The 22772-nt window shown below is 43.9% G+C and overlaps 1 protein-coding gene across 1 annotated transcript in view; it reads right to left on the reverse strand.

The window, feature by feature from the left end:
• Nucleotides 1–22772, reverse strand: part of ESYT3 (extended synaptotagmin 3) — a 33757-nt gene that overhangs the window by 6189 nt on the left and 4796 nt on the right. Inside the window, exons 2-16 of the mRNA XM_087732614.1 lie at nucleotides 20918–20959; nucleotides 19910–20044; nucleotides 19311–19387; nucleotides 12514–12580; nucleotides 11801–11890; nucleotides 10696–10751; nucleotides 7667–7787; nucleotides 6503–6676; nucleotides 5890–5972; nucleotides 5395–5443; nucleotides 4681–4770; nucleotides 3759–3821; nucleotides 3596–3664; nucleotides 2283–2348; nucleotides 791–877 (exon numbers count right to left, since the gene is read on the reverse strand). Coding sequence (XP_087588740.1) covers nucleotides 791–877; nucleotides 2283–2348; nucleotides 3596–3664; nucleotides 3759–3821; nucleotides 4681–4770; nucleotides 5395–5443; nucleotides 5890–5972; nucleotides 6503–6676; nucleotides 7667–7787; nucleotides 10696–10751; nucleotides 11801–11890; nucleotides 12514–12580; nucleotides 19311–19387; nucleotides 19910–20044; nucleotides 20918–20959 — 1269 coding nt within the window. The remainder of the gene's footprint in view (nucleotides 1–790; nucleotides 878–2282; nucleotides 2349–3595; nucleotides 3665–3758; nucleotides 3822–4680; nucleotides 4771–5394; nucleotides 5444–5889; nucleotides 5973–6502; nucleotides 6677–7666; nucleotides 7788–10695; nucleotides 10752–11800; nucleotides 11891–12513; nucleotides 12581–19310; nucleotides 19388–19909; nucleotides 20045–20917; nucleotides 20960–22772) is intronic.

The raw sequence follows: 22772 nt of genomic DNA on the forward strand, positions 1-22772 counted from the left end.
ATACCACTGGGAACAGCAAGGTAAGAAGGTATTTCAGACAGAGACCAAAATCAGCTTATTTACTTCAGGACATACTGTCAAGTATGGTTACTTCCAAATGGGTGATGCCAGCATTTCAAGAGTGTAACAAATTAGTATGTTTGGAGTAAAAATCCCATCTCTAACTATGCAGAGAAGGAACTGCCTTAGCAGAAAGACTAGGCCCTGGGATTTACTTGCCTTTCTTTACTTGCTCTGGGGAAAACGTCCCAGGCAGCTGTGATGACAACTGGCCTAAACCTTTACAAGCTTTTTAGGTAACAGTTTGTTTAGCCTATATAACCTCAATACACCTTCTAAGTTCAAATCCACTTCTATAGCCGAGTGAACAGCCACAGAACTGGCTGTGACTGCAATGTATGCTAGTGAGACACAGGATTTCTTACCGAGCCAAAATACCAAGGTGAAGAGATAAGACTCTGGTTGACAATTATGAAGGCTGCGATTCCTGACAGCAAAGTATTCATGGCTTTACTACACACAGATCTGTATAAAACCTCCTTTGCAGCCAGAAATGTCCCATGTTTTGAACTAAGATATTATGCGTTACGTGATCCTAGAGCAAAGACAGATACCGGCATCACCCAGCAGAGAATCGCCTGTGCAACAACAGGTGCTTCTTCCACCTTTGAAGTCGGAGGATCTCAGTACAAGCACACAGAAACAACCAGCACTGAGATCACATCCACATAAAAGAGGTTTCTTCCTACGGATGCGCACTCAGTTTTCAAAGGAAAGGCTTTTCTCTTACCTCGACATGGAGTGACTGGGAATGAGCGCTGTGGACAAAGAAGGTGAAAGCCTGGCCCCACGTGGGATCTTTGCTGAAATTACAGGTCTGCAACAAGAAGATTGTGGCATATATGTTAGCTTATTCTGTAAGCAGCAAGGAATACCATGACGCTGATCACCAGAGAGGGTCATGGTGACCCTCTTGATTCATTCAGTGATGCTACACCCCAGCTGTGTGGAGAGAGTGAAATTTCCAGGTCAGAAGCGTGCAGAAGCAAAGTCTCTGGCAAAACCTGAACAAGTTCTGCGGGGTGTGGAAATGCCGAAGAACAAGTCTGGTGAGCTGCAGCTGGCTCCCACCTGGACCAGCAGCCTGCCTCACCTGCAGCGAGGCACTGCTCCCTCCCTTCCCACCTCTCCACCCAGGGAGCCAGAGCACTGCTTCCAGCCTGCAGGCACCCAGAGCCAGCTCCCAAAGCTGCAGTGAGCTGGCAGGGAAGGGTAGGAAAGCTAAAGGGGCAGTGTGAGGGGTGTAGAGCTCGTGGGAAGAGTAGGAGAGCACAGCTTCAGTGCCATCCACTTCAAGGATGAAAGAGCATGGAAAGCACCCACGGGGGCTGCGGTTGAGGCTGCTCCGTAAAGCAGCTGCTTCCACCAGGCCACGAGTGCTGGCAGAAAGGGGAAAGGAGCAGGGGAAAGCTGGAACTCTGACCTAGCTTGGGAGAGGCAGGTGATGTGGTGGGGAAGAGGGAAAGCCAAAAAAGGTAAAAGTGCAAGCAGAACCCAATTTCTGGATGGAGCAGGTGGAAGAAACAAAGGAAAATAGGTGCAAGTCCCATATGCCTGTGTGTAGCCAACCAGGATTCATTCCTATTTGTTGGGTGTCCAAAAGAACATAGGGCCGCCCTCATCCAGCTGTGGGGCAATAAACACAGCAGCTACTGGGAGGGCAGAACTCTGCTGTTGCTCGTACTCATCAGGCAAAACCAAATATTAAATAATGAAAAAGGAACTGAAAGTGAGGTGGAGGAGATCCGGATACATCTTGTCAGGTAAAAAAAAAAAAAACCAAACCAAACAAAACAAAACAAAAAAACCCACAGTAAAACTGTGAACACAGGAACCACGAGACTCTGATGAGGGAACAAATACCAGCTTGATGCAAATGACACTCTGCCCTGAGAAAGCATGAGGCAGATTGGAGACCTATCATTTTTTCCTCTTCAACCCTCGCAGAACTAGAGTATCTTGACCAACATGACCTCGTGGCCATGAACACAAACACACATCTGTACAGCAGCTGATCAGACACCCACTAATCAAGCACAACCCAGTGACACAGTGCTTCCACATGCTGGTTGACCCCCACCTCCCGGCCTCTGCAGCTATGACCATAACTACAGCTCTTCACATCAGCTTCCCTAGTCCTACCTTTCCTAGGGGCTACTTAGAGGTAGTCACGTGTAAAATAGAAAGTATTTAAGGAAAGCAGAAGAGTCAAACAGCCTCACCTTGCTTTTCTGAGTCTTGTTTCCTAGTGTGAGCAGGACGAAGGAGGAAGGTTCTCGTTCCATCTTCTGTCATTTAATACAAGGAAAAAAAAGAAAGCAGGAAAAAAAAAAAAAAAGAGAGACATTTATAGTTTACAGGAAGCAATATCAAACTGCTACTCTTACTTGAAATAAGTTGATGGAAAGCTGACAACAGTTTTCAGATGCGGGACATCTGAAGAGTGCAGTGCACAGGAAAGACTCCAGCCATAACAGCACAGTCTTACCCTCTACCATCAACAGTACAGATTTAAGCGGAAGTTTTATGTATTTAGGTTTCAATAGATGAGCAGTTAAAAACTTGTTAGAAGCTGGGAGGAAACAGAGAAGAGAGCTGAAGGCTCAGTGGGAAGTCTTCATCATTCCTGAATGAAACAGGACTCTCAGAATTGGCTTCCAAGGCTCAGGACTTGCTGTACAGCAGCTAGAAGCGAGTCTTTGGCATCAAGTAACAATTCCTTTCCAGAAGCAATAATACTGAACCTCTTGTACTGTGCTTCGCTGCACTAATGCTATAGAAGTTAAGGCTGAGGATGTGGTCAGCGGGTACCATGAAGTCCAGAATTAAGGATTATCAAGTGTGATGTGTATCACAGTGCTGGTAACTCATCTAAATTGTAAAGATTGCATTTAGGAGGGGAGCTACTCAGAGAGAATGGGAAGCTTTATCCATTGCTCAGAGCTGTGGTTGTGTGTAGCTTGTTCAAGAAAAAAAAAAAAGGGAGAAGGACATTCTTCCCCATACCCACCATTTACATCACAGTAGCAAAATGCAGTATTTGGGGGAAAACGTAAACAGAAGCAAAGAGAGAGGAAGCATGAATGACAGAGTGGCTTCTGAATCCCTCTAAAACTGAGGGGGAAGGAATCTGGTGGTCGGGTCTCCAATGGACAGGAAGGTTACCACAAACAAGCATATTCCTCCCATCCCAATCTGGGAGGTCAAGCTGGAACTGCTCAGCATGGAAAGAACCCCTGCAGCAGCGGAAAGGATAACGGGACTTGGTCTGATGTCTGCAGGCTCTCTATCCAAAGTATAAAATAAAAATAAAGACAACTGCATACACAATCAAACATTTCTGTGCTGCATTCGCCCTTGCACCTCCTAGACTTTCACTGGGGTGGGCTTTCAATCACTACCTTGAACCCCTGGTCACTTAGATTCTGACACTGGAGGGATTATTTCGTTTTAACCACAGCTAGTTTCAGTTGCTACGATACCACATAATCCAGAATGTTGTTTTGCAAGCATAGGAGAAGAATATAAATTTTACCTTGAGGTACTTGTTATTTTTGATCTTCTTTGCTCCACATTCACCATTCGAATACTCAAAGTGGTTTTTCTGAATTAGTAAAAGAGTATTTAAAAACAATTAATTTGTGGGCTCTAAAAAAAAGGTTAGGAGTGAAGGCTGCCTGCATGTGGTTTGTACTTACTGGAAGGTTGAAGGCACTGTCCAAGTAGACTATCAGAATAGCTGTAGACAGACCCTTCTTATCCTGCGAAGGCCAGGAAAGATAAAACAAAACACAAGGTAGGCATGATCACCCATCAAGGACAACATAAAGCACAACACAAATTCAAAGGACAGTTTCTGAAAGCTAAGCAGCTCTTCACCTTTCTCCTAAAACTTGGAATTTAGAGGAGCACAAGCCAATACAGCATGACAGTTGTAAGCAGAGCAGCAAGAAGAGGTCTTTACTAAGAAGTAAGCTTTTTCAATTCACTGGCCTTAATGCTCTCAAATCTCTCTAGTGCAGAACTGATTGGATTCCCCAGTGCAGCAAGGCACCTAAAAACATGCTCAACCACATCAGTAATCCAGTGTCAGCAGAACAAAGCCTGGAAACAAATTTTATTCACTTCAGTGGAACTCTAATGCTTTTGCTTGATTATGAAGAAACAGCATCCTTGGGAGATGGGCTTTATCCAAGCGATTCTGCTGGACAAGTGAGACACCATTTGGAACCATGGCCCTACCAAGCACCAGTGCTGGGCATTTGTCTGTGACTGGTACAGGTTATAGACAGGGGTCCTGCACAGACCCCAGATGAAGAGGGAGGGGAAAAATTCTCAAAGGGAACCGTGAGAGGCCGCTTTGCAGTGAGTCAAACGAAGCTTTGCTAATTCAAGCAAGAAGAGCTGCCAGATTTGAGTTACTCCTGCATTGCCAAGGGACCTGGGGCAAGCAAACACCCTTCCTCTTCAGGAGGGGCGGGGGGGGGAAATAACATCAAAACTTTGTCAGACAAAAATAAACTCCTATGAGTTTGCCTGGGGTTCCTAATTTTACACACTCCTTTGTTGATCACTGGACAGGGATCAGAGCATCTGAATCCTTTAAGCAAACATACTCACCTCATGTAGCTTTTCTTGGTCATTTACTAGAGAAAGCCACTCCAGTTTTAAATGCAAGTGTCCGCTTGTTGTCTTACTTAAAGGAAACCACTAAATGGAGACAAGAAAGAGCAACTTGAGAACTCTGAGGCAGAATTTTTATATATATGTTGCGGTCTGAGACTTATGTACAATAGACAATATGAATTGTACTTTGAGCGCCTTTGCTTGCGTAGAAAAAGCCAGCCAGAAAAGCCAGAAAAAACAAAAATAAGATACCCGTATACATGCAAAGCACATGGATATTTCTAACCAGCAGCAGCACAAGACAGGCACTCTGGCATTGTTTGCAGAGTGCTGGGTAGCAGCATAAACCACACTAAGATCGGATGATTCTTCCCTCAGCAATCAGACTGCTTCACCAAACTTTATCTGTAGCCTTGTACAAAGCATTTGGTACATACAGGACATGAGATATCAACACAAGATACCCCACTGCTGGCTCAGCGTAACCTCAGGGCTGTCTGAGGTTGCCAGCTTGATTGTAAAAATTATTGTAACAGCTACTTGAAGTTTTTTGAGCAAAGGTATTTTCTTTTTGTGAAAATACCACAGTGCAAGTGTGCAAGGACGCTTTAAGCACACAGAAACAATGTAGTAGCAGAGGGAGAGCACAAATGAGTACATGTAAGCATACATCACCAGCTACATTTAGAAATAAGCTGTGATCTTTACCTCATCAACAGTTCTGTCATTCATTACATCCACTAAGCTTATAAGCAAGCTGAAAGACAAAAAGCAAACATTTCAGTATATATTTAGGTATACAGCATACTGCTGTTGGAGGGAGAAGAAACCACCACCAAAAAAGCCCATGCTCAAATCTGTTCCAAATAACAACTTCTCTGCATTACCTGTGTGCGTGTGCACTGCAACGCACTTACACTTCTGAAGTCTCCCCCTTGAAATACTTCCAAAGCTAAAATAAATTTGAAGTAAATCTCAAGTCACGTAGTAACTATCACTTCTAGTGGCTTCCTAGGATTCCCTGCAGGAGTCTGGGACCATTCTCTACCTTGTTCAAAGTCAGTTGCGCTAGGAACTAATAACTTGGTATCAATATCTGGCCAAAGGGCAGAGCTTCCTTCAATATTAAATTTCTGGTATGAATAATCTGGGTGTCCCCTTGGAGAGGTTACTGGACCTCGAGCAAGGGTCATGCTAATTTACCTGCCCATAAAGTCATCTTTGTCTGGATCTTCATCATACAAGTCCACTTCTAAGTCCTGACCAGGCACTTCATGAACAACAAACTGGAGGAGAAAGAGGTATTGATTAAAAATAAAAAGCATTCACATAGGTTCATATAGCCTCAGGCTGTGGACAAGAACATGACCCTTCACAGCTGTATAACACGTTAAGAACATTCCCTGCTCTCTCGTGGCTAATTGCATAACAAATAAATTGATTACAGGTGAAAATATTTCAAAATCAGTTTGCTTGGTTTTGAACTACAAGTTAAACCCCTCAAACTGGTGTCTCCAATAAGCAGAGAAGAATTAATGCTAGAATAGACTACAGCTGCACAGACTGCTGCACTGATTGATATTTAAAGCAGTGCTTTGCACCTCCTCCAAAAACCCACATATGCAAATCAGATCAACCTGAATGACATTTCAAGTTTGCAATGTAAATTTGAACTTGTTTAAGGGACAGAAATGCCTCAATCACATAACAAGGAAGGCCATCTGCTCCAGTGCAATCAGCTAAGAGAAGGTCCTCCAAGCACAGGGAGGTAAACAGCTGTGCATCCTACAGATGGAAAGATCAAAAGGTTCAGTACCTCAAATGTCTCGTTCCAAATGGGATTAAGATCTCGGGAAACTGTCTTGCTTCGATACTGCACCGTGCCAATGCGAAGAAGAGCATACGGGTCAGACTTCCCCCTGATTGCACCAAGGAAACTGTCTTTCTGGACAAGGTTTTCAGCTTCTAGCAGATGAACCCTTACTACTCCCTAAATAAAATAAGACACAAAATTGGTCATGAAAATGCGATCTTTGGATAATTACAATATGCTGCCTCCTAAAGCTAGTTATTTCAGGCAGCAAGGGTAGTCACCATGACAGTTTTGCAAAGACATGTATTTTGATGCAGTGTATTTCCAATGACAGCTGTATTAAAACACTTTTTCTACCATTTACTTAGAGGAAAAAAAAATAAAAAACCCCAAACTTCAACAGATACACAATCCAATCTAGACAATTGGCTAGGAAATATTCTTCAACTTATTTTTAAATCAGAAACATACATATGCACACAGGATTACAGCCCCAGTCAAATCACGTGTAAAGATCAATTCCCACTGACAGAAGGAGGAACTAAGCACCCGTTGGCAGGTCCTTATTTTATTGCAGAGTGGCCATTCAACTTCAATTTGGTGATGCAAGTTTGCAATAGGGAGCACCCCTTTGTCATTCATTTATATTTACACTCATTAATGAGTGTATTAGGTATTTGATGGATGAAGGAGACTGAAGATCTGGATATGTCAAGCACTTAGGAGATTTGTCGGGGGTTTTTTGTTTTGTTTTGTTTTTTTCTGATTTTTGTCCTGTAACAAAGAGATGTCACCCTCTGAGCTCCCTATTTACACCCCTTCACAGCATTAGTAAAAAAAAATTAAGTAGCCTGACACTCATAGCTCATGTATTTACCTTCTCTAACTGAAGTTCTGTGCTATTCTCAAATGAGACTAAAGGTTTAAATTGGTAAATGAACTCAGTGTCCAAACAGACTTCTTATGCCATGTATAAGGACCCTCCCGCCCAAAATTATGAACTATCCAACATTTGCTTTTACATTTCTGAAGTATTACCTACAGAAAGCCTACAATCCAGACTGAAACAGCTGATGCAGGAACCTAAGACCCTAAGCTTGCACGCATCCACGTTGTGGCAGATGCACACTCAGGTAGATTAACGCCCTCACTGAAAAAAACACTCACATGCGGGATAGGGAACCTCAAGTGGGCAATGTTCATGTTCTTTTTCAGAGGCACTGTGATCCTGTTCGGTAGAACCAGCCGTGCAGCAATGAAGTCTTGAATTAGGGAGTCTGACATTACACTGCAGGTGGGGGGGAAAAAAAGCAACCTAAATCTCTACAATTGATCACAATTTCAGTTAGAATGAAAGAATGAGCCACAGCGAAAGAAATGGGCACTGTGAAATGTGTGATACTGCTGACCTTCCCCCAAAGGGTGGTCAGGCAGTGGAACACACTGCCCAGGGAAGTGGTTGAGTCTCCATCCCTGGAGGCATTTACAAGGCGTGTGGATGTGGTGCTTACAGACATGGTTTAGTGGCGGACTTGGCAGTGTTAGGTTTATGGTTGGACTTGATGATCTTAAGGGACTTTTCCAACCTTAACAATTCTACGACTCTATGAAGGAGTGCCTACATACAACTGCACATGGGCAGAAGAAACTCAGGCTTGTGACATTTAGCTTAGAATAAGAGGAAATGGAGAGGACAGTTCAACACCAGAACAAATCACCAAGGGTGGATGTGGATCACTGTGGAAGGTTAGGCTGTCTCCTACCAATAATTTGCATCCAGCTGAGCTGCTGCAGAGGAGAATATGAGCATGGGGTGCCTCTCAAGATCCCTTTCAATCTTATTCCCTATTGTTCTGCACATAATCGCCATTGCCTTGTGGCACACGTGGTGCAAGTGCCCACTTGCACGCAGGGATGCTCCAGTCTAGGGTTACCAGAGCTGGATGCGAATTTGGCTCTAGCAGGTTGTAAATGATGAATGGGAGCTTAGGCCACATGATGAGACCGCCACACACCCAAACAAGTCATACAAACTCATGTGCCTTCTGGGTTTCCTTGGGAATGCCAACACAAGACGGACAAGGTGAGGGAATCAGGAATTTTCAGCATTTCACAGGGGGCTCAAGACCTCAAGGTAGCTTGTTTTTAGGCTTAGAACATGGCCCGAGCACACACTGCTGTCTGCTCTTGGCCACGTGCTGAGACCTTACCGTAAAATGGAAGGAGAAGACAGCCACATTCAAAACAAAATTAGTTTGGCTTTTTTTTTTTTTTTTTTAATAGAAGACCAAGCAAAAGATGAGATTCTGTATCTTGGTATATTTTGCGTCAAGAAGGAAAATCTTGTTTGAAGTAGGTGGACCTTTGGCACACAGGAGATCGCACTGGCTGAGCTGATGGTACCATCTGTATTGGAGTTTAGGGAACTTTCCAGTTTAGTTAAAACTTACACATTTTTAGCTTTTCGGTTTAAGTCTTTTCTTCAGAATTGCTCTATTTGTACGGCGGGGACAACTAATTTGACTTATTTCTCCTGAGCAAGAAGTATATGGCTATCAGAGATGGCCGGTACTCTCCAGGTGATTAATGAGAGAATTTCAACACACTACTACAACTTGGCATGAGCAGGAGACAATATTAAGAGGAAAACCCAAGAGCACCAAACATCTGAAAGACTTTCATCCTCTTGATAAATCTAGTGCTTGTAAGGCAGCTTCTCAGGGTAAGACTGTGCAACAAAATTGTCACAGTTCACAGATGAGGCTGGGTTCACACAGAAGGAAAGTCCTCTCCTATTCCAAATGTGAAACCAGGAGCCTGAAAGCCCTTGGTCACGCTGTTGGCTTTCCTGTCAAAAAACCCACACAGGAAGGTCACAGAATTGTCCCTTCTCTCGAGTCTCAGGGTACACCCAACTAAACACAGCTTGCACATGAGGACAGACATCTGCATCCAGTTTCTTTACTCTCTTAATTAAGCCCGATTCATTTGAAAGGGAGAGCTCTTGTTCAACCTGTACTTCAGCCTATTCATGGTCAGGCATGTTTCGCTCCTGGCTTTCATGTGCAGTGCTGATGAACAAGCAAGGGTTTCTGTGTTCAAATCCCTGTGAGAGAACCAGGGAGTGAAAATTTAGGACACCAAATTTGCACTTAATTATATGAGAGGCTGTAGGTTGGAACACCTACATGCCTTCTCTCTGCAAGGATTAAGGAAACCATGTTAGAAAAGAACAGATAAGTTCCTCTGATAACAACTGGAGCTCTCAGGGCAAACTTCAGGGCAAAAGGCCACTCTGGCCTCAAATTAAGAGAAAAAGAAAGCTTCCTCTCACTCAACATCAAAGGTCTTCAGAGGCCCTTTAATGCATAAACTGGCACCTAAAGTAGCCAGCCACTTCCTATGAGTCTGCAAACCATGAGCTGCAGGGGAAGAGAGGGGAACAGAAGTGTCTGTATTTGCATTTGAAGGGAGGAAGGCAATGGCTGAGTAACCCAATATATTTTGTTCTTGCGTAACAGAATTTTCTCCTTACACTAAGGAACAAGGACAAAGTGAATCTCCAATCTGGAGAAACAGTTTAAAACTTACAATACTGAAAACCGCTAAGATTTTCATCCTTGCTGTGCAAGTTTTATGTACGAGATCAACCCAAGGGGCACTGGGGAAGAGCTACATTTTCTGAAGAACCTAAAGGGTGAGCAGATGACACAGAAAGAGAAGAACATTTCTCCTTATAAATCTGGTGCAGTTTTCTTTATCATGGATTGTATTTCAGTTCGTCAGAAGGACTGCAACTCTGTGATACCCAGTCTTTTTTCACTTTAAGATAAATAAACATAAGCGCAGACTACCTGTCACCTAGGTCTGCTCATCTACCTTTGTAAGTAACTGGCACACAGGAAAGAGAAGGGCTCATTTTTTTTTACTTTATAGGTGATTGTAGTTTCAGGGATTTACTATTTCCATCCTAAGTCCCAAACACGATGAAGTGATTGAAGCAATTTTGACAGAATGCAAAAAGCACCCTCCTCAGGTTTTGCAAACTCCACAGCCAGATATGATGGTATGAGTATCAGCGTAACACCTTTTACACACCACTCTTGAGAATAACTTTTGTCGATTATTGGAGAAAGCCATCCCAACTTCCAAAGGCTTTTTAAGGAAGAATAAAGCAAAGCAAAACAGACACTCACTTAATCCCTGGGACATCCAGGAGGTTACTCATGCCCGCCCAGTTGATTTCCAAGTGCTACAACAAGATCAGGGAGAAAAATGATACAGGACCATTAAAATTTATTTCAGAACAAAGGCAGAATTTAAAGGGGAAGCAAATGCTTCTAAAACAAAGCCAGCTGTTTAAAGAAAGCAAAACCTGCACCAGTAAGTGACTGCATCTATACATTGAAACCAACAGCTGGTAGCAATCCCCTTATCTATTTTAGCTGCCACACCCAAAATGAGAGTATCACCGGGACCCATCCTGCAAGCACAGGGAAACGCAGCATTCATCCCCTAGCCATGGCCACTGGCAGATGCCCTGGGGTCATGCGTAGTAAATCCAGCAGCTCTATCTAGACTTTGAAGTTGTTTCCTCATCCTTTCACGGAGGGGTTGGCCTCTACCCTCAGGCAGGGGGATTTACAAACACCACCCAACTTCAGGAGTCTGTATTTCTATTCGCACAATAAACATTTTTTTTTTCTTGTGCTAAAATAATGCTACTACATCTGAACACAAAAACACCTCATCCAAGATCAAAAATGTATGACTTCCATGAACTCAGGCAGAGGATAACCCACAAGCAAGGAAAGTTGTGTGCTATAGGATAACTGGTTCTTAGAAGACTAGAAGGTTTCTCATATTTTATTAAACCACAAATCAACTACAAGGCATATGACCTTAAACAGGCAAGCTTTCAAAGCACGACCATGACTGAATGGTCCCCAAGACGACTGCATTTAAAATCTACAAATAGGAAGATTTAAAATCCACCTGCCAGGAACCTTGCAGCAAAGACCTAGGAAATGGCTCCCGTGCTGTCACCATCGGAAAGTCCTCCCATTCTTAGAGTGAAGCAAGTAACTTTTTAGGCACTGCTACAAAAGAATAGGGCAAATTCATTCCTGACCTCTTGGAGCTCAAGAGGAGCATTGAACAATCAGGAATTTGCTATTCCAACACCCGCACTGTGAGGCACTCACAGTTACGCAGCTTGTGTCACTCACTGAAGACCTATCCATGCATTAAGACAGACCAAGAAGCAAGAAGGCTGCAGAGTGCAGTTCACTACTGACTCACCGGTTTCTGCATAAAAAACAAGGTCACCGCTCCAATAAAAGGTGCATCAGTTAGAAGAGGTTCCAGTATCACCCGCAACGTCCCATACAACTGCAAATAGAATAGACCAAGGAAAACTGAGTCTGAAGGTACTCTCAGGATGCAGTTTCAAAACTGTGAGCTTTTCAGTGATGGAGATAATTTTAAAAATCCAACTTGAAGTTATTTTATTTCGAATTTAATAACAACAATAACCTCCTCCCCCCCCAAACCATTGCTACTGACATCAGGCAATGCTTTCTAAGTTTGTGGAGTCTCTCTGCAATCCTGACTGCCAGACAATGGAGCGATCTGCCTGTTAGCTTTCAACATTGTCAGAACACGCTGTTGGTCTAATCTACACCAGTTTACGAACATCCTGGCAGAACTGGCTCTTTTGAAGTTCTCCACCAACATGCAGCTCCTCTGAACTCCAGTGGCAGAAGCTGGCCCACAGGAGCTCAATGCTCTAGCACAGATTCTGCTTAAGAGTCACACTAAGAAGCTTAGAAGTGGTATTTAGGTGCTTTCCATGGAAGGCATCATTTCCCCAGCCAAAACACAAGGAGATAAAGCCAATCATTCCAAGCCTGCTAGTTAGTGGTTTCCCAGTTAAGTGTCACGACCTCCCCACTGGGACATGCTACCTCCTGCCACACACAGCCTTGAAGAGACAACATGAGCACTGCACGCACCTGTATGCCTTTCACTCCAAGATTAAATTTCGATATGTCCATGTGAATCTCACAGTCCCCTATGTAACTGAAAGAAAATTCTCACATTATTCCACAGTTTGCAATAGTCCAATGAGAAATTTTGGGCTGTACAGAGTATAAATGAAATTAGTTTAATGATTGACAACATGACCCCACAGGCAGAGACGGATTTTCAAGCAACTGAAAAGGGAAAGTTGAGCACATTGAACAAGGGTCAGATCTTCACAAGAGAAACCCTGCAGTCAGCTGGGATATGGATCTACCTGCAAAATGTCAAAGCAACATCTGTATTTCAAGGTTACTTTTCCATTCTTAAGACTGGCAGTTGGCGGAGGCAAGCTTGCTCCAAGGAGGGGATGAACAGGCTCATTCAAAATTCAAAGTCACAGCAATTGCCCTCTTGCTCCCTTCTCTGCCAAACGCCTGATCCCACCCCACAACCTGGTGACCCAGCTCCCAAACTGATGCAGAGCCATCTTGCCATTACATATGGGGTCCTCACCTCACCCATAACCAAAAAGTCCATAGATCACCCTTGCCCACAACCCAAAAGCCCACTTGAAGGACAAATTCATCACTAAAAATAACCTGGTTTCCTTGAGGCTCAATTAAAAGACAACGACTGAGATCAGCTTTTGGGCAGTTGCCATGGAGAACATCAGGCTTTAAATAAATCGAATGCCGAGTGCGGTACTTTCGCAATCTGGAAACCACCTTAGACTTTTATTAAAGTACAAACATCACCTTATGCAGAAACCGATAGCCACTCCCCAGGGAGCAGAACCTAGCAGATTTGTTGATGCCTCTGGCAGAAAACAATTGAAGGGGGCTACCAAGTTCCCTTTCAGTCCTCTGAGAAACAGCTCTTTCTGGGTGCAGACACACAAACACCCTGCAGGTAAAGCAGGGTGTAAAGGTACCGCAGCACAGTGAATGTGCTGTGCTTGCCGCCTGCATGCATAATTTCACCCCATAATCAAAGAAAAAAGTCAAGATTTTTGCTCTGACCACATGTATATGGGCAAATAGTGGTGCAGTTGCCACTAATTCACGCTGTAATTTGCACGTAGACAGATTCCCTCCCCCCAAAAAAAAACCTGCCAAGAATGTGTAACCCTGTGAATTTGTCTCCATTTTTGCAAGCAAAGTTCTCAAATATTTGTTTACAGATAGTCACTTAACAGAATTTTAAAAGCTCATAACACACAAATTAAAGCCTTTAATGTTAGAGCATTCTCATTTCTTAAATAACCAACCTCACGGGCCATGCCAAAATTAACACAATCTTCCTTATAAGCTAGTCACATAATTAAACAAACTTATTTTTACGTTTATTAATTTCTACAATTTTGACATTATCTTACAGCTCATTACACTGGATACTAATGGAGCTTTGTCACAATAAAAGTCTAAATGAGCAGCCAAAATGGGTTCCTCAATTTGCAGTAATTAATCCAAGAGGATTTAATTCAGCTGTTGCCAGTGTCCAACACAACAAATAATAGTTGTGGTGTTTCAGCTTACAACCTTTATGCCTTTCCACACAGTCAAAAGCTCTTCCCACTCAGTCCTAGATGTCTCTTTCTTCAATACGTGCAATTGTCTTTTAGAGTCTAGATGTCAGAGAAGCCTTTACCCCTGAGCCTTTAATTATCCTTAAGTCTGCTTCGTACAGGCATCACCCCCACACCAGGGAGCTTGGTAGGAAGGATGCCCTCTTTGTTCATTAGTTTTACTCCTCATTTCCAGTCCAAGCTGCTCGTGCTTTCATCTGCCCCCTCTGCTCAGTGTAACCTCACTGTGCTCTCTGCCGTCCTCCCCCAGACACAGCAAACCTGAGCCTCACTCAAGCCTTGACACTTAAAAGCACGTAGGGCTTCCTTTGCCCCTCTGCCACTACCCACAGGACCATGCTTTACCCACCTGTGAAGGCTGGAAGAACCACCCGCTTCTCTCCTAAATCACCTATTGCACAAGGTGATGCAGATAAGCAAGCCTGTGCCATGGATGAGAACTGGAGAAGCTTGTGCAAGTGCACGTATCTGTCTCTCTTCTGTACTTGGGTGGAAAAGCTGGCTCCAGTGTTTATAGCACAATGGCAATCCACTGGCTGAAGGCAGGGATGCTACAAGAGCACATACTGACAAATTTGACTAACCTGGATGGCTACATATCCCTTTAAAAAAGGCATGTGCAATTCCCCCCTGTAAAGTAACTCCCCACCAGCCCCATCTTCTCATCGGCCTGCATGCTAAAAGTCCCCTTTGGCCCAGGTTTCTCAAGCGCTTTGTAAAGCAGACTACTGCTCAGTCTGCCTGACTTTGGACTTGAGTAAATGAGCAAGCAATATTAGACAAATAAGAGAGACAAGAAAACGTGACCGAGTACCACAGGATATGAGAAAAACCAGGCTACCTCCGCCTTTCCCCTTTGCCTATCAAGTCAGGCTCCTGAGGGTAAGCGTTCCTCTTCTGCTCAAGACTGACCAGTTTCCAAAATGCTTTTAGTTTCTTGTAAGACCCTACAAACTTTGTTCACCCAAACTCCACCAAAGCTCAAAGTATTGTTGCACACTTCTTTTGACTACTTTCTCCAATTCTGCACTAGGTGACAGAGACTCCCTTCCCAGATCTGAAAACTTGCCAGTTCGGAAGTTCAGAGATTCTCTTTTAAGAGTAAATTGCAATGCATACATATTTTTTAATACATATTAATTATTACACTATTCTTCTATGACATCTCACGTATTGTAAATGCCACAGAAGAGCACGGAAATGAAAATTCAAAACATTTCCAGGGAAAAATTATTATGAGTACTAAATCAGATTAACAAAATAGGAAGCAACTGGATTGCAAGATATTCTTCTGGGAGGTAATCGTGCCTTCAAATACTTTGATGATTATAGCCAAAGATTACATGGCTGCACAGCAGCTCAGGCAATTGCAGAATTAGTGGGAAGAAAAGCAGCTGTAGGAGGTAAAGTGGCTGCACTTGAAAAGCTCCCATTTTGAAAAATGCAGTTTTGGAGAACATTTCTGGAATGCTTTGACATTAATTCACTTGGAGAATGCAACTGTCAGCTCCCTATGCTCAGGGGACAGATTCATGGTTTAGATCTAGGGCAAATTGTCTGGAGATCCCAGAGTACTGCCAGTTCATTTCCAGCTGGGATCTCATATTTCAGATTTGGGGATTTCAAATCCCAGCCTGGTGGGGATCTCATATTTCATTTAGCCACTGCAAGGACCCTGATACTTTCTTGTGTGTCATGTGAAAGCTGTAGATCAGGCATATTTGCCCTGGAAAGCAGATATGTGAACAGAATACAGACACCAGGACCTTCAGACAGAAAAGCAACAAACTTTGTCTGTACAGGAGACCTGATGGTAAGCAGTGATTATGTCAACATTTCTGTTCAGTCCTATAAGCTGTGACAAAATTTACACAACTTAATTTACACCAATTGGATGCATCATCTCAGGGCCCAAGCAAAAGATTTGGAAAGAAGACTAATAGCCTCCTTCCTTGCCTTTGCCAAAAGTAATTACCTCTGAGCCTTGGTTTTCCTGCCAAAAACTCAAGTATAGTCCTTTCATGTGGGACAGTCAAGACTGTAATGAGACAGTGATCTACATAACCATTCCCAGTGCTCTGATGCTATGGACATGTAAGCTGTTGTTAACAGATTTAATTAAAGCAGCTTCTCAAGTTCCTTTTGGTAACTCCATGCAATACCAGATCTACTGCATGACTGGCTCTGCTGACAGCTACTGCCCATACAAGTAAGGGACCTCTAAGTGCTATTTTTCACAGTTCCCAAGCAAAGGATGCAATTTGTGATATCGCATCACAAATTTAACACAGAGGAAAGGAAGCTCTTCTTCACACAGCACAGACCTGAACCACCGCATTCAGCACTGCATCATGTTATGGAGGTCAGGAGCACAGATCAAACAAAACACTTGATGGACCATATGTCTACGAGTGGCTATTAAAACTACACAAATGATTCCATACAGATCACAAAGAAAGGCTAAGAGGGAAAGGCTTTTTCTACTCCTGCCCTTTTCCTGTGTTTTTCCCCGGCCAAATCAAAGACTCTGGGCTTCAGAGACTAGTTACCTCCTTGATAAAACTGAAGGAAAAAAATCCCTCTTCCTGTACTGCTGTGAGACCGAAAGCAAGAAGCATTTACAGAGCACGCTGAGATTTCTGGATGCAAGACACTGCCTAACACAAAGGGTAACTCAGCAGCAGAGCCGGGCAGAGCTGCTGCTAAGGCAGAAGTGCTGTCCACCAGGATTACAGCACCCTGCGTGAAGCGGCTGCTCGGCCTTCCCTGCCGCAGCCGCCCTGGTCAGCGCTGCATGCAGTGGTGAGCCAGCCAACAGGCCACGCTCACATGGGCTCACCAGTGAGGGAACTCCCACAAAATTACAGCTAGCAAGCACCGAGGCAAAGGAGTCATGTTTATAACATGCAGACATGTTAATCCTTTAATGTCCACTGCAACATAGCTACGCTTCTCTGAAACCTACCCCAAGTCAGTCACTGCGGTCTCAGCATTGCAAAGTGCACCACACTGGCACCCACAGCACTTCTCTTCTCCAGAGCTGCGATGCCAGGACGCAGCTCTGTGGACAGATCCAGCCATTTAAACCTCACCAGCATGCAGCAACCCAGAGGTAGCGCAAAGGGCGGCAGCCTCGTTGGGGCAGCTCAAGTCCATCTCCTCTAAGCAGCTCTTCTCCCAACACCATCTGCGCTAGCGCAGACACTCACTGCTATTCGTGTAGCCAAGAGAGCCTGTTTTGCAATGGGGGCTTGCCTCACGCCAGAAAAGTGGAGATTGCCCGTTTCTTTGATTAAGAAAAAAAAACATGTTCCTTTGGCAATCCAGAAAAAGGCAGGTAAATAACACCACTGCTTACAGATTTGCTTCTCCCCATTCCTGGAAGTAATACGCTACCTCCTGCAGATGCTGTACAATGCACAACACCCAGCTTAGATGCAGAAACTGATGTTAATGTATTAACATAAGAGAAGCTGGGTCCTTAACACAGCCCAGGAGAAGAGACCCCCATCAGAGGGACAAGGTAGACTGAACACTCCTGCGTGAATACAGAAAATACTTGGGTCATCAGATGACAGTTCAGGTTAAGTTATCGTCAGGATGAGGAACCGAAGTGTTTGGTCAGTTTGGAGATGCTGACGGGTGTGCCAGAGGGACAGGAATGAGGAGGTGGGGGAATCCCTCTGCAGAGGATTGTTAAAAGACAGTGAAAATGAGTATGTGGGAGAAGCAGCCTGGAGAGGTAGTTTAACAGAGAGCAGCAGCAACCTCCTGCAGAGCCTTAAAGGCATCAAATCCCTCGATCTCAGTGTGGAAAGCATGAATGATTTGCCAAAGGCCCGAAAACTGCTCTGGCTATTACGAAGAGCACTTCACTGACAGCACCGAAGCACAACATGTTCTGGCTGAAAATCAAGCATGTCATTTTGCAGGGAGCGATGGTGCTCTGCCAGGGCTGGGGATGCTGCCACGCCATTGCCACATTAAGCAGCAGGCACAGTTCTGAGCTGCTCTGTGCTGTTGCCAAGACACTCCGTAATTTCACATTGCTTTTTCCTGGCATTACCATGAAGAAAAGCCATTTAAATTAGGCAGCTCAATCACCCACTAAACTTACAGAGCTACATCAGCATGCAAGTGGTAATTCCCCCAGTAATTCCATTCTCCAGGCTAAATCAGGAGAGAGTTTAGCTCTGCAGTAGCTCTGATGTTAACAAAACACACAAGCTTATTCAAAACAACCTGGGAGGTATCAAATGTTTTATCTAATTTTGTTGTTGTTGTTAATAGAGCTAGAGGCAGTTTTCTCCTCAGAGAACAGCTGTAATCAAAAGAAGCAAATGTGTTGGGTGGCACATGGAACAAATGTAGTTACAAAGAAGATGAAGACTCCCTTTTTACAAGGAGTTGCATGGTGAGGACAAGGGGTAATGGGTACAAGTTATTCCCAGGGAGATTCCGATTGGACACGAGAGGAAAATTTTTCACGATGAGAACAGTCAACCATTGGAATAATCTCCCCAGGGAAGCGGTTGACTCCGCTACACTGGACATGTTTAAGACTCAGCTGGACAGGGTGCTGGGCCATCTCGTCTAGACTGTGCTCTTGCCTAGAAAGGTTGGACCAGATGATCCTTGAGGTCCCTTCCAACCTGGTATTCTATGATGAAATGGTGAGTAAAGCAAGAGGATTAATCTAGGGGAAGGAATTAAAAAATAAATAGCGCAAGTAGTTCTGGAAGAACTGGAGAGGTTGGACTGAAGAGGAACTGTAGTGGGGCAAGACAGACCAAGCGCCTCCATGCCTGAGAGCTGTCAGAGCTGTCAGAACAGGAAGAACAGTTCCAAAACTTGGGTTCTTGCTGCCATGAACAGCAAAGCCAAGGGGCACATTCTTATACCCGTGGCAGCAGTGACGGGCAGCAGTGATGGGCCAGAGTAGGTAACGCCTAGCCCTGTGCAGGTGACACTGCCTTCTGACTCAAAGGCTGATGCACAGCATCTCACCTCTGTAAGTACTGAGGAAATCCAGCTGGGGGAGAGATTATCTCATATCATTCTAGGCTGATATAAGATAAGGATATCTCCACTTCATGCTGATCTTAGAGGACCACATGTCCAGTCCAGCATGACAAATCACACACAGATGTCAAATGGGCAGTGAGTTAAGAACCTTCTACATAATCAATGATGCAATGTTACCATATCTGCAGGTCTAGGATAACTTGTCTTCTATCGATTTCTTTGGTGTAGGCTTTTATTCCGTTGATTCTCGGGCACTGAAATAAAGACAAAGATATGACATAGTTAATGAAAAGCCCTACTCACTTCAATCAATTTGAGTACAGAAGCATTCATGAAACACTTTGCACAACTGCACGTAAACTATGAGTAAACCACACAAGTTTTTCCCTTAAAGTGGCAGGGTGAGCAGCCTTGGCAGTCCTCGAATACGGGGCTGGTTGCAAGTAGCCCATGCTGCAAGCCTTAGGAAGCACTGAAGATTCCTCTTGCAAGGGTATAACAGAAAGAAATGTGGATACGTGCCCCTTTTTCTGTCTCCAGTCTCCCATGATACCGACAGCCAGTGGGAAGGGATGTGTGTGTCTCCTATATGATCTTTCCTTCACGGTGAAGACGTTCAAGTCAACATGAGGAGGGAACAAAGGAGGCAGCAGTGTTGTACCAATACCATTCTGTTAATCACTCAGAGCTATTAAAGAGCTGAGCATCAGACTCCCCTTGCATCTGAACTTTTCAGAAAAGACTGAACTGCAAGTGTTGCAAAGGATTCACACTACCTTCTCGCCAAAGTGGATCTTGGTAAAGGTGCATGTTTTCAGATGTACATTCTTTGCTCTGATTTTTGGTTCAAGAACTTCTTTAAATGCTTTTTCCATGATTGTTGCAAAGTATGGCCAAGCCTGTACAAGGACCTAAAGAACAGCAAAAGCGGAAACACACTGAAGATTCTTTGTGTAAGAGAAACAGACACACACATCACAGAACACCTGGCTATTAATGTCTGTCCTTTTAAAATACCAAGTCACATTTGTGCTCTTAAGTCATCCTTATGGAAAGATGCATCTCAGTCCTCAGAAAAGGACTTTGTTTTAGGAACTGAAGGGTGTTTTCAGCACCATAGAGTCTATTGACTGCTTCTAACCACAGGCGCTGAGCCAGCAGTGCCCAGGGTTAAAGTCTCTAAAGCACAACAGTCCCTAATTAAAGTGTCACAAAGTTCCCTGGAGTTAGGTTTATTCAGAGAGGAGTAAGATGAGCTTTTACATCAAAAAGAAAGTTTGCTAAAAAGAAAAACAAGATAGTTACTGGATGCTAATTTGCAAGTTCAGCTGTTTTGCTTTGAATTCCACAGAGTCCAGTTGCAGTGAGAGCTTGACTACGCCTGCTGATGGGAGCACCTGCCTCAGAGCTCTCTGGGAACCTCTCTGGTAAGAGGAGATGCCACTATTTTTGCTAAAATAATAATGATACATACACACATATGTATGTACATGTATATACACATCTACATAGATACATGCATATGCACACACACTGGCTTTTTTCTTTTTTTTTTTTAAGCTCAGAATGAAGTGTTGTGGTCAAAATCATCAACCAGGCACACATTTGGCTCTCGCCAAAACCTCAGTGGCAACTTAGTGGCTCCAAGACTTAAGCACAGACACTGATATGATTGAGCCTTATTGTAGTGACTTGGTGACTTCCTCAGACTTGGCCCGCAGAGTTTGTGCTGTGATGCAGCTCAGAGCAGATGGCCTCACAAACTGCAGTTCAGAGCTGCTCACCTTGTTCAGCCACTCCACTCGTTCAACATCAGGGAAATGAACCTGGATGCAAAGAAAAATAAAGTGAGTGCCACATGCCATCTATTTCAGCATACTGCAACATATGCAAAAGGTACTACAGAGCGTGGAACAAGTTTTAGAGTACACCGAGATCCCTCTGCCCTCATACATACATGCTTTATAATTTACTACCTCCTTGAAAAATTGTAAAAGGCAAATAAAACAGTAAAAAATAGTAAAATGTAAAAGAACACACGCGCATTGATGTACCAGTATGCCTCTGGGCACATGTATATGATGAAAGCAAGTGTCACATCCTGTTCGTGATGTAAAGCAGCATTAGATTTCTCAACTCTCTCTTGGTCATGCCTTGGGAAGCCATGAGAAGCTGCTTCCCTCCGAGATCACGAGCTGCGCAGGACCTGTTTGTTTCCTGTACTGGCTCACCTCAACCAGGACAGCGCACTTTGGAAAACAAGAACCTGCTTGGGAAACTCAGTTTATTGGTTGTGGCAGCATTTCTCCACTAATACTAACATGGTGCCAATGGCTTCAGGGAAAAAAAAGCACTGTGGGAGTTCAAGCCAATTAGCATACACTATCATGTGTAACAGTCCAGGTTTTCATCTCTCAGAGCTTTTTAAGATGCTAAGGACGAATTAAAATGTGGTAGTCACTCATGCATCATGTTTTCAAGTTGGACACATCAAATGCCAACAAGGTGTATGTGTCCATTACAAAATCCCTCCAGTTCCCTGAAGTGATGACTTGTTTAATCACCATCAGGACAGTCGGATATGAGGCCACTCTCAAGTAACTAACTGATCTCAAACCTCACCAAGAAGCTGTTGAGTGACGAGCCACAATTACCTCACTACAATCACACATTAAAGTATTATGGATGTGGTATTTTCAGTCAGTGCTACAAGCTGGTAGCAGGTTCCTGCAGAAGGGAAGGATGGTGCAGCAGCTTCTCAGAACGGGCATTCAGTCACTGCTCAGCTCTACAAGAGCACCCGAATACAAAGGGACTCCTTCGACTATCATCTAGCCTGGTAACAGTAATCGGGTAGGACAATACATTACCTCCTTATACGAGAGCTGTGAACCACACTCTTCAGTCAAAGGCTCACTGTTTAATTCAGCAGCTTTCAGAGAGGTGCTCAGAGATGTTTGGATGGAATGGACAGCAGCTTGCCTTTTACTCCAGCTTCATGTGTGATTTCAGAGCCCGTTTCCCTTGCCCAAATAACCCTTCAAATTATCTCCAATTACTATATTAAAAAAACCAAAGTGATATTACCATATTCTTTATAAGCATTTTCTTTTGATGCTCTAAATAGCAACTTTTCCATTAAATAAGACAATGCAAGTTCACTGAAATGTCAGCCTACCCAGCTCTATTTGCATGATAAAGTCAGAATACAGCACTAGAAGGGACAATCAGTACTGACAAATCGCCGCTGACATTTTACAGTAAGGCAGATTATGTGAATCAGGGGACCTCCACTTCACCTGCCAGCCTTTCATCTTTCACCAAAAGGCCCTCCGCCAGGGCACATAAATCCTGGGTAGCCTGAAGGCAGCTGGTTCCCAGCTCCAACGCAACTGCCAAGCGCCAGTGTCCCGCAGCATTTGTGCCACAGCCCCGGGTCAGTCACAGGCAGGGTAGAGCAGGGACGGAAGTAGCGTGGTGACCTGTCCTTCAAAAGACCTTACAGCGAGGAGAGGGATGTGACCCAAAAGGAAGGGCAGATCAGGACTCAGGGCAACAGTTAGGCCACCACATCCCAATAAGAAAGTCACAGTCCATGTGTGAGATCCACCAACGTTAAGGGGAGAAATGTAGCACAAT

The sequence above is a fragment of the Nipponia nippon genome, unplaced genomic scaffold, assembly GCF_047370975.1.
Source record: "Nipponia nippon isolate SJK-2023a ecotype South Korea unplaced genomic scaffold, ASM4737097v1 scaffold_5, whole genome shotgun sequence".
NCBI lineage: Eukaryota > Metazoa > Chordata > Aves > Pelecaniformes > Threskiornithidae > Nipponia > Nipponia nippon.